The following is a 19,579-nucleotide window of genomic DNA, read 5'->3' on the forward strand; positions in this document are numbered from 1 at the left end:
GGTCTTTGTCCTACACAAGTTCAACTTTCTCCGCTCATGTCTTTCATGCTATTTGAATTCCTGTGTGTGTGTGTGTTTGTGTGCATATGTCCGTGCATCCATACGTCCATATTTCCCAGGACATGTCTTCTCTCTCTCTCTTGCGCTCTCTCTTGCGCTTTCTCTTTCTTTCTGGTTTAACAGAAAATCAGATATGTATAGAATACCTACAGAGAGGTTAGAGAGCGTGGTTAGAGCACAGCTAGACAATCTCCCATAGTGTGTCAATGTCACCAGTCAGATGATCTGCAGTGCAGTGGACAGCCCCCGTAAGGGGAACTGTACTTTCCACTCTTACTATGCTGTGTGTGGTGTTGCCTCATCTGGTGACATCGGAACCATGTGAGCAGCGTGAATATAATCTGATCTGGACATTGTCAGATGAGACACTTCAAGGAATATCTCCCTTTCTCACACATACCCACACAACTTGTCAGTGTTAGAACAGAGGACTGGAGACTAAAGACAGATCTCTCTAGGTATAAGTTGGTGAAAGAGCAAATTGTTGTCCTCTCCAACACACATTCTGCTCGCATTGTTTTAGTCTTAAACCCAATAGATTGGTCTGTATTACCCAAACGATCAACTGATTCTCGACTTCTCCACAGACAGACATGGCTTTGGACCTGCGAGGGATATTCCAAGAGAATAGCACCTATAACTATGATGAGGACTATGTTTATAAAGAAGACTGCTCCTCTGAAGATGGCGTTGGGGTACGTTTTGGCGTGGTGTTCCTCCCGATGCTCTACTCCCTGATGCTAGTCCTGGGGCTGCTGGGTAACGGGCTGGTCCTTGTGGTTCTGGTCCAGAAGAGGCGGAGCTGGAGCGTGACAGACACCTTCATCCTGCACCTGGGTGTGGCCGACACCCTGCTGCTGCTCACGTTGCCCCTCTTGGCTGCTCAGGCTGCTGGGGGATGGCGCTTTGGGACACCCCTCTGCAAGATCACTGGAGCCATGTTCACAGTAAGGACTGGGGGGGACGGGACTGGTCAAGCAAGTGTATATACCTGTATGAACACATAAACTGGGGGGTTGGGGATGGGGAGAGGGGGTAATGGACTAGTGTGGAGTAGTGTGGTATATGATGGGGGTTCTAGTGCTGTGAAATCCGAGGGCTAGGTAGTGTGGGATAGGAAGGGGAGGAAGGGTTTTTAGATCCTAATATTCTACTAAGTCATCGGATACACTTTCAATACATCATTCAATCCAGATCACGGTTAATGTACTCTTAATGGGCTCTTCCTCTGAGTCCATTAATAAACTCTCAACATTTCTGGGAAAAGAGGAAGTGCAGAGGAGGAACACAGCTGTGTCATCTTAATGTTCATTCCAGCCAAGAGCTTTCTCGAGTTTATATCTCTCTCGCTCTCTCTCTCTCTCTCTCTCTCTCTCTCTCTCTCTCTCTCTCTCTCTCTCTCTCTCTCTCTCTCTCTCTCTCTCTCTCTCTCTCTCTCTCTCTCTTATTCTCTCTCTCTCTCTCTCTCTCTCCTCAGATCAACTTTTACTGTGGTATCTTCCTGCTGGCCTGCATCAGTCTGGACCGCTACCTGTCCGTGGTCCACGCGGTCCAGATGTACTCTCGCAGGAAGCCCTGGATGGTGCAGGCCAGCTGCCTGTCCGTGTGGCTCCTCTCCCTCCTCCTTTCCATCCCCGACTGGCACTTCCTGGAGTCTGTGAGGGACACCGGACGAGACAAAGTGGAGTGTGTCCACAACTACCCGTCCCTCTCCCAGTCTGGCTTTGACTGGCGCCTGGCCTCCCGCCTGCTCTACCACACGGTGGGCTTCCTCCTCCCCTCTGCCGTGCTACTCTTCTGCAACTCCTGCATCCTGCTGCGGCTGCAGCGCGGCTCCCAGGGCCTCCAGAAGCAGAGGGCCGTCCGGGTCATCCTGGCCCTGGTGCTGGTCTTCTTCCTCTGTTGGACGCCCTACAACATCACCCTCATGGTGGACACCTTTCAGGGGAGGCCTGGGGAGTCTGATTCTGAGTCCTGTGAAAACGGGAGGAAAGCTCTGGAGAACATTCTGGTGGTCACGTTCGCTCTAGCCTGCCTGCACGCTTGCCTCAACCCAGTGCTCCATCTCGGCCTGTGTAGAAACTTCCGGCGACGCGTGCTGGATATGGTGAGGTGTGTTGAGAGGGTGCAGGACGATCCGAATCTCTCACTGTGGGACTCAGGTGTGGTTGAAGACTCACCTGACCAAGCAGAAGAGAAGGGGACATTGAACCCAATGACCCCCATGGGACAGGTACAGTCCACCCAGAGCTGATGGGTAGGAAGAGGATCCTAATGACTAATACAGTATGTCATCCTGCCTTGAGGGGAAGTTGATGTATGGGTCATGGGTTTGGGTCTGGGGATTGGTGGATGACCGTAACCTGTGTCATGAGAGAAAGACAAGCGTAGTAGAAAGCCCCTTATGAGGACTGCTTTCTTTGAATTGCACTTTAATGGAAAGCACTCAGGCTAAATGTATATTTCTATATTTTTATAAAGTCAGCTGGTTGTCTGATCGTCACGTTTTGTTTTACCTATCGATGTCGTCAGGCTCTGTAGAATCTGTTGGAATGAATCATGCATTAATTATTCAAACCTACATCTATTGTATTACTATTTGTACAGAGCACTTCACTGAATGTAATGGATTTAAGAGGAAACCTGGTTCTCAGCAGACACATACATCATACATTTAGATTATTACACTCCCCTACATATTTATTTGGAAAGTGAAGCTAAAACGTTTTATTTGGCTCTATACTCCGGCATTTTGGATTTGAGATGAAATGCTTTATATTCGGCGACAGTACAGAATGTCACCTTTTATTTTAGGGTGTTTTCATACATATCTGTTTTACCGTTTAGAAATGAATGCACTTTAAGTATCTAGTCCCCCCCATTTGAAGGTGTCATAAGTATTTGGACAAATTCACTTATAGTGTATTACAGTAGTCAAAAGTTTAGTATTTGGTCCCATAATTCTAGCACACAATGACTACATCAAGCTTGTGACTCTACTAACTTGTTGGATGCATTTGCTGTTTGTTTTGGTTGTGTTTCGGATTATGTTGTGCCCAATAGAAATGAATGGTAAATAATGTATTTTGTCATTTTGGAGTCACTTTTATTATAAATAAGAATATAATATGTTTTCTTCTATATTAAAGTGGCTACCATGATTACGGATAATCCTGAATAAATCGTGATTAATGATGAGTTAGAAAGTTACATGCTAACCTCTCACCATTACCAATAACAGGGGAGTTTAGGATTTTCTTAGGAGTATGATATTTATATATCTGTAATTTTCTCACTCAATATTATTCACAATTCATTCATGATTATCTGTATGAAGAAATCCCCAACTCACAGAATATTAAAGTTTTAGTAAGACTTGTGCATGTTACTGTACTATTTTGTAATTTTAACGTTATATTTTACAATGATATACTGTTATTTTATTATTCCATTACTGTATATAATTAATGAATAAGAGTATGTTTCTCTTTTTACAACAATTGTTTCACTTTTGATTTCATCAAGTCGGTATCACAATATCCTGTAAATTGACCCACTCTGGGGAAGCCCAGTGTTGTTTTTACCCTGTCTACAGGCTGGTTTTACCCTGTCTGACAGCTGCATGAGATAGGGTTTCCCACTCTGTCCCAGATGTCCCAGGCTTGAGTTAATTTCTTTGTTGCAACAGGCTGACACACACAGCCATGGTTAATGACATCATTGGTCAGATGTGGTGGGAGAGGGAGACAATAATATTTCTCTGTGTGTCCTGTGCACTTTTCACAGCTCTGTTTCCTCGATATCCGTCTGAATACTCCACTGTTTGTTTTACTAAGAGAGGACTGTAGCGGGCATTGTCAACCAGGTCACGCTGTGGGAGAAGGCAAGATAAGAGTAAACAGAAAAGAAGGAGGTGGAGAGAGAGGGTGGGGAGAGATATATAGAGAAAGATAGATGATTTTAGGGCTGCACGGTGTGTGACGCACTAATCCTTTGTTTTAAACATTGACATACAAGTCAATACATGTCTTGTGAATACAATGGGCTATTTTTGACCAGATTGTGTGATGTTGTAAAAATATATATATATATACTGTATATATATATATGTGTGTGTGTGATTCGGAATAAATGTGACATGGAATGGAATAGAAGAACTGACCTGGAATATTCATGACAGAACTTGATCCTATTTGTATTTTGGTTAAGCTGAATGTTTTCCAATTTTTTACCACAAAACACAATTTTAACCACTTTCCTCCTTCCTGTTTTCACTCATGTTCATACATGTTTTGGTTTTGTTTCACTTTGTGATATTTCACTTCTTGTTTTCTATGCGATTATGGATGACAGAGAAATCATGTGGCGGTAGCAGCAACACACCAAACTCAATATATGACCTGCTCCCTGTTTCTCTTACAGTCCTACATTGCAACACCAAGTGTTTTTTCCTGTTTCAGCTAAAGTCGATTATACTTTTCTCTTCCTGCTAAAAGGTGGTAGAGGCAAGCTGTTCAGTTGGACAGAGTGATGCTGTCCATTAAGTATTGTCACTCAATATTATTGGTGATTAAGTAAAGCTAACTAAAGGCTGAAGTGCTTATGAAGCTCTTGAATGGAACAAGTGATGAGAGAAAGATGAGAGAAAGTTTTTTGTTGCTACTGTATGTCCTTCTAGAATAAACCTTTAGGTGCACAGATGCTGTAGTAAAGCAGAGATAAGGGACAGGAAGAGAGGCAGACTGTCTCGTCGTCATCTTGGGTGGTGACTTCTCATATCACTCTTCACTCCTGTGTTATTTTTTTGGTGCAAAGCTTTGTCACCCCATGTTGGTAAGCTTTACTTGGCTTCCTGCCACAGAGAACTTAGGTAATTATGTTATCTTTTTGCAGACGCATTTATCCAGAGCAATTAGGGATACGTGCCTTGCTCAAGGGCACATCGGCAGTTGTTTTACCTAGTCTGCACAGGGATTCAAACCAGTGACCTTCCGGTTACCGGTGCAACACTCTTAACCGCTAGGTTACCTGCAGCCCTACCATGTTGTGTTCAGTGAGGTGGAATGTTCAGAATGTTTGCAGATAGAAATGTAATCTTTAGAGCTGACACAATTCCCCATTCTACATGCCAGACAGTCATACATGTCAATACATGTCTATGATTGTTCTGTGATGTTGAATCATTTTTTTATAGACATCTATTAACCAACCATTAAAAGACAGAGATTCTGAACGATAGTATTAAAAACACAACTTTATTCAGTATTTCACTATGGTTCCTTGAAATGTTAACCTGTCATAGGATACTGTGCATTTTTGTTATGAAAATATATATCTCAAATGATTGCATATGTCAGTAATAAGAAATGCATTAACTATAACAGAGCACATATGCCAGTTATCATTTAACAAAACATAGAACAGGTAAGTAAAATGATAAATGACAAGCTTAAAACTCATAAGATATTGTTCATACTCAGATTTCTTTTTTTATATATAGTGGAAATATAATTTTGTAATCATTACAAAAACATAGAAAACATGTATTTTTATTTTTAGTATGTACAACTGATTTATTTACTTATGTGTAACTTCATTATAGGCTCCATTCTTTACAAAGACTTTCTTTAATAGGCAATAATTCAACAAAATAATTTGTTTTCTTAGCACGCTCTATTGGGAAAAGATGATGGTGAAACACGGCGGCTCTAACAACCTTTCCTCCAGCCCAGATCTACTGGAGGGGAAGCTGGAGTGCGCAAAAGGTCACATTGATATTCTACTTATTGAGTCAACAACAACAACTCAAGAGCAACAGGATAGAGCAGCGCTTCCCTAACTCAGTCCTCGGGACACCAAGGGGTGCACGTTTTGGTTTTTGCCCTAACACTACACAGCTGATTCAAATTATCAAAGCTTGATGATTAGCTGATTATTTGTGGCAGCTGTGTAGTGCTAGGGCAAAAAACAAAATGTGCACCCCTTGGGGTCCTAGTTTGGGAAATCTTGAGATAAGTCCTTAATAGATGGCAGTGGTGTGGGAGGTGTCTCCAGACTCAGACCACATGGAGCTCCTCCGGCTGGCAGTCTGCAACCTGACTCCACTCTTCAGCTTGCAGCCCAGGGACCTCAGCATGTCCAGCAGGTGGCGCCGGAACTTCACCCCCACAAAGGCATAGAGCACGGGGTTGAGGCTGCAGTGCATGTAGCCCAGAGAGGAGGTGGCCGTCAGGGATATGTCCAGGGCCTTATGGTTTTCGCAGGTGTTGTTGGAGTAGAGGGTGTCCACCATGAGGGTAATGTTGTAGGGCGTCCAGCAGAGGAAGAAGACCAGCACCAGGACCAGGATGACCCAGACGGCCCTCTGCTTCTGGAGGCCCTGGGAGCCGCGCTGCAGCCGCAGCAGGATGCAGGAGTAGCAGAAGAGTAGCACGGCAGAGGGGAGGAGGAAGCCCACCGTGTGGTAGAGCAGGCGGGAGGCCAGGCGCCAGTCAAAGCCAGACTGGGAGAGGGACGGGTAGTTGTGGACACACTCCACTTTGTCTCGTCTGGAGTCCCTCACAGATTCCAGGAAGTGCCAGTCGGGGATGGAAAGGAGGAGGGAGAGGAGCCACACGGACAGGCAGCTGGCCTGCACCATCCAGGGCTTCCTGCGAGAGTACATCTGGACCGCGTGGACCACGGACAGGTAGCGGTCCAGACTGATGCAGGCCAGCAGGAAGATACCACAGTAAAAGTTGATCTGAGGAGAGGGGGAGAGAAAGAGAAAAAAGGACTGTTATAAAACTGTTACAAAGTTCAGATAAAGAGTACGTTTGTAATTGGGTAAAACATATTGACGACAATTGTATTCCACTCGCTCTTTCCTCAGAAATGTAAACTAAACCCAACAGTTTATTTATTTAATGTGTATAGTTCTTACTGTGAACATGGCTCCAGTGATCTTGCAGAGGGGTGTCCCAAAGCGCCATCCCCCAGCAGCCTGAGCAGCCCAGAGGGGCAACGTGAGCAGCAGCAGGGTGTCGGCCACACCCAGGTGCAGGATGAAGGTGTCTGTCACGCTCCAGCTCCGCCTCCTCTTGACCAGAACCAGAAATACCAGCCCGTTGCCCAGCAGCCCCAGAACCAGTGTCAGGGAGTAGAACACGGGTAGGAACACTGCGTCAAAACGCATGCCCTCCTCCATGCTGCACACCTCCCCAGTAGAACAGCATGTGTCACTGTTGGTCTCATTATAATCCCAGTAAGCGGAACCATCATAATCACCACCAGACAAGAGGTCAGGTCCGGTCATTGTTACCTTTTCACCACTGGCCATGAGGGAATCCTGTAAGTGAAATAGAACTAATTACTAATTGTCTTTTACATTCAGTTTGATTTAAGCATAATAAGGCATCACAGTGTGTGAGTAAAATGCAATGGCAGAAAAAGTGCCAAAAGTAGTGTTTTCCTGAGTCTTTCACCTGTATGATTTCCGTGGCGTTAGTGTGACATAGATATATGTGGCTATTTTACATTTTGGGGGGTTGATTTTCAAATGACTGGGACTGTAATTCAGATGATTATATCTTTATGCCAATTGATCATACACACTGCTCCATTGTGCAGCATCTTTATGCCAATTCATCATACACACCGCTCCATTGTGCAGCAAAGGGGGCGCTGTCTACTCACTGATACAGAGGTAATAGAGCTCGCCAGCATGAAGTCGTAAAGACCTGAAAGGAGTTACCTCTGGTTTCGTTCAGCCATTCCTATAGAGTACCACAGTATGAGTAATAATACGCAGAGAAACTAGCGGTCAAACAAGGAAATAGTTCCAATCATTTTTTCACCATTCATTTTTCCCATAGGGGATTTTAGAAACACTTAAAATAAGGGCTGTGTTTCATGTAGGCTTACCCTGGCATGAGGTTTTGATAACCGTATAAATCTCTCTAGGACAAGGTGACTTTTACATCATGGTAAGCCTACACGAAACACAGTCTTTATTTTAAGGGTTTCTAAAATGGAAAAACTATTGGAACAATTTCCCTGTTTGACCGCTAGGTTTCATGGGTATTATGACACCTCCACTGTGGGGCTCTATGGGGGAAATGAATGGAGAAAAATGGGGTTTAGGGATAAACGCTGAAAATAAGGTCTGAGGTTAACACAGGCTTAGGAGATCTAATATGTTTTGTTTTATGAGATAATATCAGTCAGTTAACATGACCTTCATGAATTATGAAGCCTTTATGTGCTTGTTTTGATTAAATAAATGCTTCAAAATTCACAAAAAGTGACATTAGCTGATGAAGATGATCGCATAGAACAAAACGATAAGATCTCATAAGCTTGTGTTTACCACAGATCTTATTTTTGGCATTTATCCAAACCCCCCCAGAAGAAATAGATTTCTCCATATGCTTTGGCCAACTCGCCATGGCGGAGTTAGTGCTCACAGAAAGATGCCATGACTATGGAAGCGCCGAAGTGAGGAATTTTTGTTTGGTCAATGAGAAAGTGTCAAAATTGGTCAACAAAAAATGTAATTGCCAATTTGCTATGTGAGGCCTATTTGATTGAACAGAAATGTCATATTGGTTAGGTTGTTACGAATGCACTGACATGAGTGGACACGTGGCATTTTGGCAACTTTGGAAAATAACTACTTTATATCAGAGTTGTGCCTGTTGTTCACACGCGTATCTGCCGTCTCATTGGCTAGAATGGTCCCACCTGATCTCGCCTCCTCTCGCCTGCCTTTGAGGACATGTATTTCCATTGTTAGAGCGGTCACTCAACAATCTTGTCAATATAATAGATAATCTTTGACTATACTCAATGCAACTAGAATAGAGGATGTTGGCAGTGAGACACATGAAAGACATGGGAAATGAAACGGTCGGCAACAGCTGTACTTGATGGGTAAAGTTGGTGTGTCTTGCTGTATAATTTCTAGTTAAAAACCGCAAAATGGAAATTAAGGCTAGATTCTATCAGATCCGCACTAGCCGAAACCCTCATAGCGGGAATTATAGGCTACCACAAGCGTAATTATAGGCTACCTAAAGCGGACATTGCCATTGGCTGCACGGAGTCGGTCCTCTGTAGCTCAGCTGGTAGAGCACGGCGCTTGTAACGCCAAGGTAGTGGGTTCGATCCCCGGGACCACCCATACACAAAAAAAATTTATGCACGCATGACTGTAAGTCGCTTTGGATAAAAGCGTCTGCTAAATGGCATATTATTATTATTATGAAGAGAAATCGCATGCAGCCTTGTTTACAAGTTCAAACACTGGCATGTGAGATGTAATCTACACCTCCATTAGGCTGATAGAAGTCCTCATTATTTTGTTGATTAATTCTCAATTTGAGTGTGAATGTCGCTCCGTTGGCATTGTGTGTAGCAAGCTTCCCTTACAGAAAAACCACATGATTTCACATGTGGAAAATCACATGATTTCACATGAAATTTCACATGTGAAATCATGTGTTTTTGGAACACTTCACGTGATCACATTCACATGTGTAGTTTCAGGTCATCACATGTTGCTTTACATGTTATCACATGTTATCACATTAACTTCACATAAGATCACATGATCACATGAAAACACGTTTTTTCTGTAAGGGTAGTGCCGTGTTCACATGCTAGTCAGAACTAGGAAGCTCTGAAATTTTCCCGACTTGCTAATTTGAAACGTGGCACGTGATTAACTACAGTTAGCAAGTCAGACATTTCTGAGTTTCCTAGTTCCGACTAGCAGCATGTGAACGCTGCATTAATGCAAGTGGGATGGGTGTGGCCTCGTGACAATGACCACATGAGCAACTGCTCACCAATTCGACAACTCTAATGCAATTACAACTCCGACACCGCCAAAACACCAGTTATGTGGGTGTTGGTTATGGCTGGTTAACACTTGATCTAATTGAATCTAGCCCTTACAGTGAATTTACACATAACACGATAATTTGGATAGCCATGCTAGCTTCGCCCTCATGCTGGTGCTAGCAAGCAGGCTAGGTAGTGCTAGGTATCAATAGCTGTTACAGTGCATTTCCACATAACACGATGGGGGCAGTGAAACAACGGAGCCCCATTCATTTTCAATGAAGGGAAGTTAAGTGGGCGGGGGGACCGTTGGGCGAGCATGGGTGAGGGAGGGTGAACAGGGCGGGACCAGAATTGGGGAATGCTGCCCACTTTGCTACTCTTCCATTGGATATGAATGGCTTTCTGTAGTTTCATTGCCCACATCGTATTCAGTTAAGAGGCACTGTTAGACAGTAAAAGCTACAATAGGCAGATTCCTGGACAAACTAACACCTTTTCTGCAATGCAAAAGCATGTGAAACCACGACCCATGTGTACTGTATGTTGTACTGTGACATATTAACCCCATCAGTCCAGAGACCCCAGCAAAAAACTGCTTTTCATTTATCTACAGCCCTTGTATTTTGCCTCACAATTAAGTGTTTTAGCATTTTATTTTCAGGACAGCAAGGGCTACAAGTGCAACACAAAACAATTGGACATAACCAGTTGCATTCATGAGTTTTACAGACAAATTTCAATACAAAAATAAGCTGTAAGTACAGAAATGTTTGCTCACTGGGAAATTAATATCCAACTAGTCAGTGACAACTGTCAATAAGTGCAATCGATGATGTCGTCCCCACAGTGACCGTACGTACATACCCCAACCAGAAGCCATGGATTACAGGAAACATCCGCACTGAGCTAAAGGGTAGAGCTGCCGCTTTCAAGGAGCGGGACTCTAACCCGGACGCTTATAAGAAATCCCGCTACAAACAGGCAAAGAGTCAATACAGGACTAAGATTGAATCGTACTACACCGGCTCTGACGCTCGTCGGATGTGGCAGGGCTTGAAAACTATTACAGACTACAAAGGGAAGCACAGCCACGAGCTTCCCAGTGACACAAGCCTACCAGACGAGCTAAACCACTTCTATGCTCGCTTGTTCCACTTCTATGTTCACCCATGACTGCATGGCCAGGCACGACTCCAACACCATCATTAAGTTTGCCGACGACACAACAGTGGTAGGCCTGATCACTGACAACGATGAGACAGCCTATAGGGAGGAGGTCAGAGACCTGGTCGTGTGGTGCCAGGATAACAACCTCTCCCTCAACGTGACCAAGACAAAGGAGATGATTGTGGACTACAGGAAAAAAAAGAGGACTGAGCACGCCCCCATTCTCATCGACGGGGCTGTAGTGGAACAGGTTGAGAGCTTCAAGTTCCTTGGTGTCCACATCACCAACGAACTATCATGGTCCAAACACACCAAGACAGTCGTGAAGAGGGCACGACAAAGCCTATTCCCCCTCAGGAGACTGAAAAGATTTGGCATGGGTCCTCAGATCCTCAAAAAATTATACAGCTGCACCATCAAGAGCATCCTGACTGGTTGCATCACCACCTGGTATGGCAACTGCTTGGCCTCCGACCGCAAGGCACTACAGAGGGTAGTGCGTACGGCCCAGTACATCACTGGGGACAAGCTTCCTGCCATCCAGGACCTCTATACCAGGCGGTGTCAGAGGAAGGCCCTCAAAATTGTCAATGACTCCAGCCACCCTAGTCATAGACTGTTCTCTCTGCTACCGCACAGCAAGCGGTACCGGAGTGCCAAGTCTAGGTCCAAAAGACTTCTCAACAGCTTCTACCCCCAAGCCATAAGACTCCTGAACAGCTAATCATGGCTACCCGGACTATTTGCACTGCCCCCCCCCACCCCATCTTTTTACGCTGCTGCTACTCTGTTAATTATTTATGCATAGTCACTTTAACTCTACCCACATGTACATATTACTTCAACTACCTCAACTAGCCGGTGCCCCCACACATTGACTCTGCACCGGTACCCCCCTGTATATATAGCCTCCCTACTGTTATTTTATTTTACTTCTGCTCTTTTTTCTCAACACTTTTTTGTTGTTGTTTTATTTTACTTTTTTATTTAAAATAAATGCACTGTTGGTTAAGGGCTGTAAGTAAGCATTTCACCGTAATGTCTGCACCTGTTGTATTCGGCGCATGTGGCCAATAAAAATTGATTTGATTTGTGTGGAGTTTGGAGTTTGTGACAGCAACTATGTGAGCTTATTACAGTATTATAGACACTATGTCCTGGGATTTCATATGATCTTCTATAGTTGAAGTCGGACGTTTACATACACTTCGAGTCATTAAAACTCATTTTTCAACCACTCCACTAATTTCTTGTTAACAAACTATAGTTTTGGCAAGTCGGTTAGGACATCTACTTTGTGCATGACACAAGTAATTTTTCCAACAATTGTTTACAGACAGATTATTTCACTTATAATTCACTGTATCACAATTCCAGTGGGTCAGAAGTTTACATACACTAAGTTGACTGTGACTTTAAACAGCTTGGAAATTTTCAGAAAATGATGTCATGGCTTTAGAAGCTTCTGACAGGCTAATTGACATCATTTGAGTCAATTGGAGGTGTACCTGTGGATGTATTTCAAGGCCTACCTTCAAACTCAGTGCCTCTTTGCTTGACATCATGGGAAAATCTAAATAAATCAGCCAAGACTTCAGAAAAAAAATTGTAGACCTCCACAATTCTCTCTACTATTATTCTGACATTTCACATTCTTAAAATAAAGTGGTGATCCTAACTGACATAAGACAGGGAATTTTTACTAGGATTAAAACAAAACTGAGTTTAAATGTATTTGGCTAAGGTGTACAGGCCCTCCGTAGCTCAGTTGGTAGAGCATGGCGTTTGCAACGGCAGGGTTGTGGGTTCGTTTCCCACGGGGGGCCAGTATGAAAATGTATGCATTCACTAACTGTAAGTCGCTCTGGATAAGAGCGTCTGCTAAATGACTAAAATGTAAATGTGTATGTAAACTTCCGACTTCAACTGTATGTAGAAGAACCCCTTACCTTCTAACTACTCTTGTGTAGCTTGTGAGCATCATAGAGCTAAACATGTTACATGTTCGTGAGAGTCTCAGCTTTTCATAGATAGCTTTTAATAGTTTGTAGCCATTCGGACACTACATACATTTTTGTAAAAAGACCCGGCCCCGGGCCCCTTCAGGATCCACCCTCGTTAATCACACAAACAAATGTTTGGTATCTATAGACAAATCCAATGGTCCAACCCAGTAGTCTGTAGCTCACACAATGTTTAAAAGGGGCTAGATGTCCAAAACATACTATGAGAAGGAAGGAGAAGTCACAATATTTGCAGATGGTCCAAAAGACTTCTCAACAGCTTCTACCCCCAAGCCATAAGACTCCTGAACAGCTAATCATGGCTACCCGGACTATTTGCACTGCCCCCCCACCCCATACTTTTTACGCTGCTGCTACTCTGTTAAGTATTTATGCATAGTCACTTTAACTCTACCCACATGTACATATTACCTCAACTACCTCAACTAGCCGGTGCCCCCGCACATTGACTATGCAACGGTACCCCCCTGTATATATAGCCTCCCTACTGTCACTTTATTATATTGTATATATAGCCTCCCTACTGTCACTTTATTTTTACTTCTGCTCTTTTTTTCTCAACACTTTTTTGTTGTTGTTTTATTCTTACTTTTTTGTTTAAAATAAATGCACTGTTGGTTAAGGGCTGTAAGTAAGCATTTCACTGTAATGTCTGCACCTGTTGTATTCGGCGCATGTGACCAATAAAATTTGATTTGATTTGATTTTTGATTTGAGATGCACCCCAATAATGCAACTGTGAGTCAAAATATATTTGTGCGTTATTGGGGAACATCTGAACATCTTTACAAAATGTGTGGGTACTGTCTTTCTTTTCACACATATTTTATATACCCTGCACTGCACCTGTGAAATATGCTAGATGCAATGTGGGCACACTACCTAAAGCCTTATCAGAGTTTTAGTTCCTCTCAAAAGGTTTCGAATGTCAATAACGTAGGTGTTTCCCTATCAGAAGATCATCTGTCGAGATTCTGTCATTTCAGATAATTTTATTTGACTCATTCAAGGAATGTTCACACCTACACTTAATGTAAAGGTGCTTTTCTTAGGTCTGACTCAAATGTAGGACATTTTTGCAGTGCATGTATCAAATTAAATGCCTATTATTATTATTATTAATATTATTATTATTATTATTATTAACAATTTGCATTGTGAAAAGTAATGTAAAATTGCTTATAATACCATTAATACTGTTATTTTTCTTTAAATAAATAGACCAATAAAATAAAAGTGTACCCATTTGTACAAAATCAATGTTGTTATTCAATATGATAGTGATTATTCTGTATATGCATTTGAAATATGTGTATATAAGGACACTTACCATGCCTTTGAATGGTATTGATGCAGTCTGTCAATCAGTTTCCACAGAGATGATGGGCTGACGCTGTTGTGAGCATGATGTCAAACAGAACTGCTATTTTCAGTGAATAGGGAGGAACCAATAGAGAGGAAGTTCAAAGGCATTCATATTTAATACTTCTACAGGCCCAATGTTGATCACAGATTTTTATCAGATTTATTTTATGAATGAGCATTCATTTTACATTTACGTCATTTAGCAGACGCTCTTATGCAGAGCGACTTACAAATTGGTGCATTCACCTTATAGCCAGTGGGATAACCACTTTACAATATGTTTTATTTTCTTTCTTTGGGTTGGGGTAAGGGGGGGTAGAAGGATTACTTTATCCTATCCCAGGTATTCCTTAAAGAGGTGGGGTTTCAAGTGTCTCCGGAAGGTGGTGAGTGACTCCGCTGTCCTGGCGTCGTGAGGGAGCTTGTTCCACCATTGGGGTGGAGAAGGTGGCAAAGAGCTTCCTAGGGTTAGAGGCAGATGCTTGGAATTTAGAGTGGTAGAAAGTGGCTTTAGCAGCAGAAACTGTAGAGAGGAGGGAGTGAAAAGATGCCAGGTCCGCAGGGAGTCTAGTTTTCCTCCATTTCCGCTCGGCTGCCCGGAGCCCTGTTCTGTGAGCTCGCAATGAGTCATCAAGCCACGGAGCAGGAGGGGAGGACCGAGCCGGCCGGGAGGATAGGGGACATAGAGAGTCAAAGGATGCAGAAAGGGAGGAGAGGAGGGTTGAGGAGGCAGATTCAGGAGATTGGAGGGAGAAGGATTGAGCAGAGGGAAGAGATGATAGGATGGAAGAGGAGAGAGTAGTGGGAGAGAGAGAGCGAAGGTTGCGACGGCGCATTACCATCTGAGTAGGGGCAGAGTGAGTAGTGTTGGAGGAGAGCGAGAGAGAAAAGGATACAAAGTAGTGGTCGGAGACATGGAGGGAGTTGCAGTGAGATTAGTAGAAGAACAGCATCTAGTAAAGATGAGGTCAAGCGTATTGCCTGCCTTGTGAGTAGGGGGGGACGGTGAGAGGGTGAGGTCAAAAGAGGAGAGGAGTGGAAAGAAGGAGGCAGAGAGAAATGAGTCAAAGGTAGACGTAGGGAGGTTAAAGTCACCCAGAACTGTGAGGGGTGAGCCATCCTCAGGAAAGGAACTTATCAAGGCGTCAAGCTCATTGATGAACTCTCCATGGGAACCTGGAGGGCGATAAATGACAAGGACGTTAAGCTTGAATGGGCTAGTGACTGTGACAGCATGGAATTCAAATGAGCTGATAGACAGATGGGTCAGGGGAAAAAGAGAGAATGTCCACTTGGGAGAGATGAGGATTCCTGTGCCACCATCCCGCTGACCAGATGCTCTCGGGGAATGCGAGAACACATGGTCAGATGAGGAGAGAGCAGTAGGAGTAGCAGTGTTTTCAGTGGTAATCCATGTTTCCGTCAGCGCCAAGAAGTCGAGGGACTGGAGGGTAGCATAGGCTGAGATTAACTCTGCCTTGTTGGCCGCAGAACGGCAGTTCCAGAGGCTGCCGGAGACCTGGAACTCCACGTCATTTGTATTCATTATATTCCATATACCTTGTTTTTCTGTCCTTTGTAATAAATTTGTTATTAATTAATAAACACATTGCTGAACACCATAACAAAAGGAAGAGAGGTGAGAGTTGAAAAAGCCAACATTGTTAGCTTGCACATTCTAACACAAAAGTGAAGGATGATAATACTCTGTGCTGAGGTTGGCACAGTTAACCACATAGTCATACTGAACAGATGACATATAACTGCACAACATGACACTTTCAACTCTCTCTCCATCTACCCCAGAGTGTGAATAACGGGGGCTAAACACCCCTGAATGAGTGATGAGCACCCCTAAATGCAACAAAAGTCAAACTTTGGGGGGTCTCTAAGTAATGCTAATTTAACCATTCTCCTATTTGTTTAAAATGCAATTTTGTACTGCTACAGTGGTAAATATGAAATATAATCTTATTGCAAATTAAACGAACACCCCCACCTCTCTGTCATAGTTTAAACGTTGTTTTCCCCATGTAGCTGCACTTGTCATCCCGGGACAGTCCCGTATTTCAGCCTCTTTTCAGGTGTCTTGAGTTTTCTTTTTACAAAAAAGGTCAATTTATCAGCAAGATGCATCAATTAATTCAGGCTACAAAAGTGTGGACCTAATGACAATCACCGAATGTGACTTTTTTTGCGTTTTGTAACAGTTGTGTCTTTCCATTCATCAAATGGCAGGTGCACACAGTACACTGTTTGGATGCTGGAATGATTTTGGAGTTGACGAACTTGCGCAGGTAGCTTTTTTAAGTAATTTGTTTGACAATCAGATGAAAACATAATGACTGGTTGTGTTCATGCCACATTAAAAGGTAATACATTTTTACCGTTAAATGACGTCTTTCCCATTAGGCCCATGAAAAAATAGGTATAATTCACACTCTGCCCTACCGCTTCTCTTTCTTTCGCTTTTATCCCCTGTCTCGTTCTTTAGTTTCAGCGAGATGGGATACAAAGGTGAGAAGACATCCTTCCTGTGTGTGTTTGTCTCTGATACTAACATATACCTATCTGCATGGTGGTGTGTCTGTGGTGTGAATCTGTGAGTACCAAATTGTCTGATAAATCTGGAACAGTTTTAGGCTATAACAGGTCACATGGCCAGGATAACTCTGCCACAGACATACGGCATCTTAAATGCGGAACTAGTATTATGACATTGTGATCTCTAAGGTTTTCATTATGAATGAACCAAATGTTCTTTATCTTGATTTCAACGTATTAAATCTTATCTTACTTTCTAACCTCTCTTTACATCCTGTTTCTACTCCCTTCTTTCATGTTGTGAACCCCACTGAAGCCATCAAACCATATCACCTCTCGCTCGCACACACACACAGCTTGTTTCTGGTCTGTGCACATGGTGTAGTTGCAGTGTTCTTTTTCACACCTTTGCAGCGTCCGGTGCAGTTGCGGTATGTGAGCTCTCGATAGAACAAGCTGCATGTGGGACACAAAGAGATAGATGTCATCTTTATATCTGTGCCATTATAGCATCTGGGACAGCATGGGCAGCACATATTGGAAGCCCTTAATGGCAATGTTCATGCTAAAACGGGTTATATATACACACTACCATTCAAAAGGTTGGGGTCACTTAGGAATTTCCTTGTTTTCGAAAGAAAAGCAATTTTTTTGTCCATTAAAATAACAATCAAATTGATCAGAAATACAGTGTAGACATTGTTAATGTTGTAAATGGCTATTGTAGCTGGAAACGGCTGATTTTTAATGGAATATCTACATTATCAGCAACCATTAGTCCTGTGTTCCAATGGCACGTTGTGTTTGCTAATCCAAGTTTATCATTTTAAAAGGCTAATGTATCATTAGAAAACCCTTTTTCAATTGTTAGCACAGCTGAAAACTGTTGTGCTGATTAAAGAAGCAATAAAACTGGCCTTCTTGAGACTAGTTCAGTATCTGGAGCACAGCAATTGAGGGTTTGATTACAGGCTCAAAATGGCCAGAAACAAATAACTTTCTTCTGAAACTCGTCAGTCTATTCTTCTTCTGAGAAATGAAGGCTATTCCATGCGAGAAATTGCCAAGAAACTGAAGATCTCGTACAACGCTGTGTACTACTCCCTTCACAGAACAGGGCAAACTGGCTCTAACCAGAATAGAAAGAGGAGTGGGAGGCCCCGGTGCACAACTGAGCAAGAGGATAAATACATTTGAGTGTCTAGTTTGAGAAACAGGCGCCTCACAGGTCCTCAACTGGCAGCTTCATTAAATAGTACCCGCAAAACACCAGTCTCAGCGTCAACAGTGAAGAGGCGACTCCGGGATGCTGACCTAGGCAGAGTTGCAAAGAAAAAGCCATATCTCAGACTGCCCATCTTAATCTTTTCTTTTTATTGGCCAGTCTGAGATATGGCTTTTCACATAACGTCGGCCGAGTCTGACTCTCAGCCGAGTGCCCCGACTCTCAGCCAGAATCGACCCAGATCCACTGTGCTAGCTGGGAAGTTTGACTGAGAGCACTACTTCCATGTGGTATGGGAACAGAAATGTGCTAATAGTAAAAAGGGAACTCTTTTACAGCTGTGTTTTGTGGGACCAGTTCCTGGAACAACAACATGGTCTGTGATTTTAGTTCACTATGGTGACGCTAAGCTTGTGCGGCAAACAAACCGCATCTACGACCACACAAATATTAGGACTGATTTTGACAGAGTTGAAAAGGTTATTTAATATATTCTTAGTGTTTTCTAATTGGTGTACACACTACCCACTGGGCAAAAACTGGTTGAATCAACGTTGTTTCCACATAATTTCAAACAACAAATTCTGTGGCGCAGTGGTCTAAGGCACTGCATCGCAGTGCTAGCTGTGCCACTAGAGATCCTGGTTCGAATCCAGGCTCTGTCGTAGCCGGCCGCGACCGGGAGACCCATGGGGCGGCGCACAATTGGCCCAGGGTAGGGGAGGGAATGGCCGGCAGGGATTTGGCTCAGTTGGTAGAGCATGGCATTTGCAACGCCAAGGTTGTGGGTTCGTTTCCCATGGGGGGCCAGTATAAAAAATACAAAAAAAATACAAAAAAATGTATGCACTCAGTAACTGTAAGTCGCTCTGGATAAGAGCGTCTGCTAAATGACTAAATTGTATGATGTTGGATCAACGTGGAAAACTGATTGGAGTTACAAAAAGTCATCACCATAAGGGAATTCTGTTGTTTTTTTCACCGAACTTTGAACCTAAATCCAATGACAGGGTGACATTTTTGGTTGATTTCACGTTAGTTGACAGCTCAACCAAATGTAAATCAAAACTACACGTTGAACTGACGTCTGTGCCCAGTGGGTAACTTATTATTATCACAAAATGTTGTATTTTGCTTAATTTTTTTTTACTACCTGAGTTTTACCATTTGCACTGAAGATAGGTATCTTGTAAAACCACTCTTTCCTCCCTCACCTCTCGATTTTGCTCTTTGGTGGAAGAAATCTGGGGGGGTCACCACAGCACACTACATAGCTAGCCACTAACCTGACAGTCAGACACAGTTGGAATCAAAGGGGATGACAAGCTCTATCTAGATATGAAACTATAGCAATACCTACAAATGTATT

General features: G+C 43.1%; 2 protein-coding genes across 2 annotated transcripts; one reads left to right on the forward strand and one right to left on the reverse strand.

The window, feature by feature from the left end:
- Nucleotides 1-480: 480 nt before the first annotated feature.
- On the forward strand, nt 481-2,839 carry LOC121585488 (C-X-C chemokine receptor type 3-like). The gene is made up of 2 exons (XM_041901830.1): nt 481-1,007; nt 1,538-2,839. Exons 1-2 carry the CDS (start codon nt 654-656, stop codon nt 2,312-2,314), a joined length of 1,131 nt encoding a protein of 376 aa, XP_041757764.1. The 5' UTR covers nt 481-653; the 3' UTR covers nt 2,315-2,839.
- Nucleotides 2,840-5,982: 3,143 nt separating this feature from the next.
- On the reverse strand, nt 5,983-14,720 carry LOC121585487 (C-X-C chemokine receptor type 3-like). The gene is made up of 4 exons (XM_041901828.1): nt 14,688-14,720; nt 14,407-14,499; nt 6,983-7,387; nt 5,983-6,802 (listed from the first exon to the last, which is right to left on the reverse strand). The coding sequence occupies exons 2-4, from the start codon at nt 14,407-14,409 to the stop codon at nt 6,080-6,082; spliced, it is 1,131 nt and encodes a 376-aa protein (XP_041757762.1). The 5' UTR covers nt 14,410-14,499; nt 14,688-14,720; the 3' UTR covers nt 5,983-6,079.
- Nucleotides 14,721-19,579: the final 4,859 nt, after the last annotated feature.

This window comes from Coregonus clupeaformis, chromosome 17 (assembly GCF_020615455.1).
Source record: "Coregonus clupeaformis isolate EN_2021a chromosome 17, ASM2061545v1, whole genome shotgun sequence".
Taxonomy (NCBI): Eukaryota; Metazoa; Chordata; class Actinopteri; order Salmoniformes; family Salmonidae; genus Coregonus; species Coregonus clupeaformis.

Excerpts from the sequence above, each read along its gene's own strand:
- LOC121585488 (XM_041901830.1), top strand. The coding sequence starts at position 654 with ATGGCTTTGGACCTGCGAGGGATATTCCAAGAGAATAGCACCTATAAC. Across the intron at positions 1,008-1,537 it reads TCACTGGAGCCATGTTCACA|ATCAACTTTTACTGTGGTAT; the intron begins GTAAGGACTGGG and ends CTCTCTCCTCAG.
- LOC121585487 (XM_041901828.1), bottom strand. Across the intron at positions 6,803-6,982 it reads TCACTGGAGCCATGTTCACA|ATCAACTTTTACTGTGGTAT; the intron begins GTAAGAACTATA and ends CCCTCTCCTCAG.